We start from the raw sequence: 222 nt of genomic DNA, 5'->3' as shown, positions 1-222 counted from the left end.
GCTGCGGCGGGAGCCCAGCCGCATCCGAGAAGTCAACAGTCGGCCTCCCCCCGACTCCGGTGGAGGCGATCGGGGCGGGGACACCTGCTGCGGAGGGCGGCCTCCGCCTCCCGCCCCCCAGCCTCGGGGGCAGGCTCTGCGGTCCGCCGCGTCGCCGTCGCCGAGGGAAGACGGCTGACCCGGAGCCCGGGTTCCAGCAGGACAGACAGGGTCCGGCAAGCC

At 76.1% G+C, this 222-nt stretch overlaps 1 protein-coding gene across 1 annotated transcript in view; it reads right to left on the bottom strand.

The window, feature by feature from the left end:
- Positions 1–200, bottom strand: part of SYDE2 (synapse defective Rho GTPase homolog 2) — a gene marked incomplete at its 5' end in the record, with an annotated part of 39,159 nt that extends 38,959 nt beyond the window's left edge. Inside the window, 1 exon segment of the mRNA XM_027772256.1 lies at positions 16–200. Within this exon segment, the coding sequence (XP_027628057.1) occupies positions 16–200 (185 nt within the window).
- Positions 201–222: the final 22 nt, after the last annotated feature.

The sequence above is a fragment of the Tupaia chinensis genome, unplaced genomic scaffold (assembly GCF_000334495.1).
Source record: "Tupaia chinensis unplaced genomic scaffold, TupChi_1.0 Scaffold000263_1, whole genome shotgun sequence".
Classification (NCBI taxonomy): Eukaryota; Metazoa; Chordata; class Mammalia; order Scandentia; family Tupaiidae; genus Tupaia; species Tupaia belangeri.
Note: the sequence above shows the minus strand (reverse complement) of the source record. Positions and strands in the feature narration are given on the sequence as shown.